A 2,686-nucleotide genomic window follows, 5' to 3' on the forward strand; every position below is an offset into this window, starting at 1 on the left:
TATTAAATATATATTATAAAAGATATTTTAATACTAGAATGTTAGTAAAAAAAAAAGTTGATAAAAGAGAGAACGAAAGAGGAAATGATGTGACATTATCTTTTATTGGTTGAAAAAAATAAAAGTGTAAGAAAAAAAAGAATGCAGAGAAATTATTTTATTCATTTCCTCTTAATTTTTTCTTACCTAAATTTTTTTCTCAAATCATTTCTCATAAAATATTATTTTTTTAACTTAATAAATTTAAAATATTTTGTAAAGTTCATATGCATAAACAATAAATTTAACCCACCCAACCAACCAAGTTATTAAATATGATATTCTTTCTAAAAATAAAATAAAATAAAAAATGTTTTAACAAATTTTGAATTTGGATCTGGTTTTGTATTTTCAAACTATTTTATTTTCCGTGCTTCCATTCCAACTGTCCAACGCAATAAGTTCAATATCATATATAGTTAGTAATTAGGTGTGTGAGTGTGTCTATGGTTCTATACAAACAAATTAATATATTAATGGATTCTACAACTGCATGTCCAATGGAAATTTGGTAATTAAATTCAACGTCATATATAGCTAGCTAGCTAGTAATTAGCAGTATGCAAACAGAAAAGTAATATTTTTCAGTCCCTTCTATCAAAATAATCATTTTTTTTTCATGAATAAGATTATTTAAATAATATCACAATCTCAACAAGGGGATTTAAGGCCATTTGGACTTTACATATTGTCTCTTTTGTTTACTTGTATTTTTTTATTTATTAAATTGTAACAACTCTTATAATAATTTGTATTAATTTCTTTCACTTATTTTTTTTAAGAAAAAGAGAAAATACATATGTTAAATCCTAGATTAATTTGTTTTAACTTTGAAGTTCCCTTTTGATAATTAGCATTGTTATTTGTTAGTATCGTATACTACATTAACAAAAAAAAAAATGAGAACGAATTAAATCTTGAGTTAAAAGATCTCCATCAATAAAAATATCTTGAATTCAATACCTTATAGATTTGCAAAACAATAATGTTAATATGCTATTACATATATTCCTCGATGCCAAGCTTAAGTAATAATATATATATTAGAAAAAAATAAAATGGAAACCGCCATAGTTTAGCAACATCGATCTTTCCTTCCACGATTCAGCTAGCTATATTATTGTTGCCTTGTTGGTTGAACCATATGGTGGTGGGGATTGCGGCGGAGGATAACCATAGCCTGTATGTGGGCTTTGCGGCGGCGGAGGATAACCATAGCCTGTATGTGGGCTTTGCGGCGGCGGCAAGTGTGGGGATGGAGGTGGCGGTTTTGGAATAGCATGTGGAGGAGACATTGGAGGGCTATAACTTGGTACGGGAGGCGGAGAAAAATGATGTATGGGTTGATGGTGATGGTGATGGTGTTGATGATGATGATGGTGTGGTGGACATGGAGATTTAGGAGGAGTGTATGAAGGAGGAGATGGTGGAGGAGGGGAGGAGTATGTCACCGGAGGAGGGGAGGAGTATGTCATCGGAGGAGGTGGAGGTGGGTAGGAGTACCTCACCGGAGGAGGTGGAGATGGGTAGGAGTACCTCACCGGAGGAGGAGGAGACGGGGGAGGTGGGGAAGAGTACCTCACCGGAGGAGGGGGAGGTGGGGAGGAGTACCTCACCGGAGGAGGAGGAGATGGCGGAGGAGGGGAGGAGTATCTCACCGGAGGAGGGGGAGACGGTGGAGGAGGGGCGGAGTATGTCACCGGAGGAGGTGGAGAGTAGGTTACCGGAGGAGGAGGAGACGGTGGAGGAGGGGCGGAGTATGTCACCGGAGGAGGTGGAGAGTAGGTTACCGGAGGAGGAGGAGGAGGTTGTAGGAATGGAGTATCTGGTTTATGATGACAATGGATTGGGAAAAAGAAACAAAACCCAGTGCTTGAAACAGAGATAGGCAAATGCAAAAGCAGTATTGCTTGAAAATAGAAAGCTAGACATAGTTTCAAACAAACACTACTAGAAGACTTCATGGTATTGTGAAAATTCTAAACAACATCACACTCCTATTTATATTGAGTATTGACTATTTACTAAGTTCTGTTTGGATCTTATTTTTACTTTTACTTTTACTTTTACTTTTTCTTTTGTGTACAAGTCAAATTTTATTAGTCCACTTTATGGTTGAAAATCCTTTAGTAATATAAATGTCAACTATTTGATGATAAAGGTCAATTTTTTATTAAATAAAATTTTTACTTTCTTATCAAACTCACTATTAAAAATAATAATTAAATATTGTAGATATTTGTAGATATGTTCACCTTAAATACAATTCATTAAATGCATTATATATCTGCCAGTACACACCAACTGTATCATCCTAATCCTTATAAACTTTTCATAAATGCATGCATATTATATCATACAAGTTAAGATTATTAATAGTAAATTATTAAAATATTAAATTTATTCATTAACTAAAAGTATATTGTGTATACATTTAGCCTTTGTTTGGTTAGATGTACAAAACTGTATATATATAATAATAATATCTACAGTTTCAATTGATGTTTGATTAAAAATATATATATATATATATATATATATATATATATATATATATAGTATAAAAAATAACTTATACATTAAACAATGTATAAAATTGTAACTGGTACGAGCCAGTATAAAAAAATATAATTTTTTCTTTCTCCTT

The 2,686-nt window shown here is 32.5% G+C and overlaps 1 protein-coding gene across 1 annotated transcript; it reads right to left on the minus strand.

Moving 5' to 3' along the window:
• Nucleotides 1–1,151: 1,151 nt before the first annotated feature.
• On the minus strand, nt 1,152–2,003 carry LOC124925035 (extensin-1-like). Its single transcript, XM_047465011.1, has one exon. The coding sequence runs from the start codon at nt 2,001–2,003 to the stop codon at nt 1,152–1,154; it is 852 nt and encodes a 283-aa protein (XP_047320967.1).
• Between the last annotated feature and the right edge of the window lie 683 nt (nt 2,004–2,686).

Source organism: Impatiens glandulifera, chromosome 2 (assembly GCF_907164915.1).
Source record: "Impatiens glandulifera chromosome 2, dImpGla2.1, whole genome shotgun sequence".
Lineage (NCBI taxonomy): Eukaryota > Viridiplantae > Streptophyta > Magnoliopsida > Ericales > Balsaminaceae > Impatiens > Impatiens glandulifera.

Coding starts and splice junctions, on each gene's coding strand:
- LOC124925035 (XM_047465011.1), bottom strand. CDS start 2,003: ATGAAGTCTTCTAGTAGTGTTTGTTTGAAACTATGTCTAGCTTTCTAT.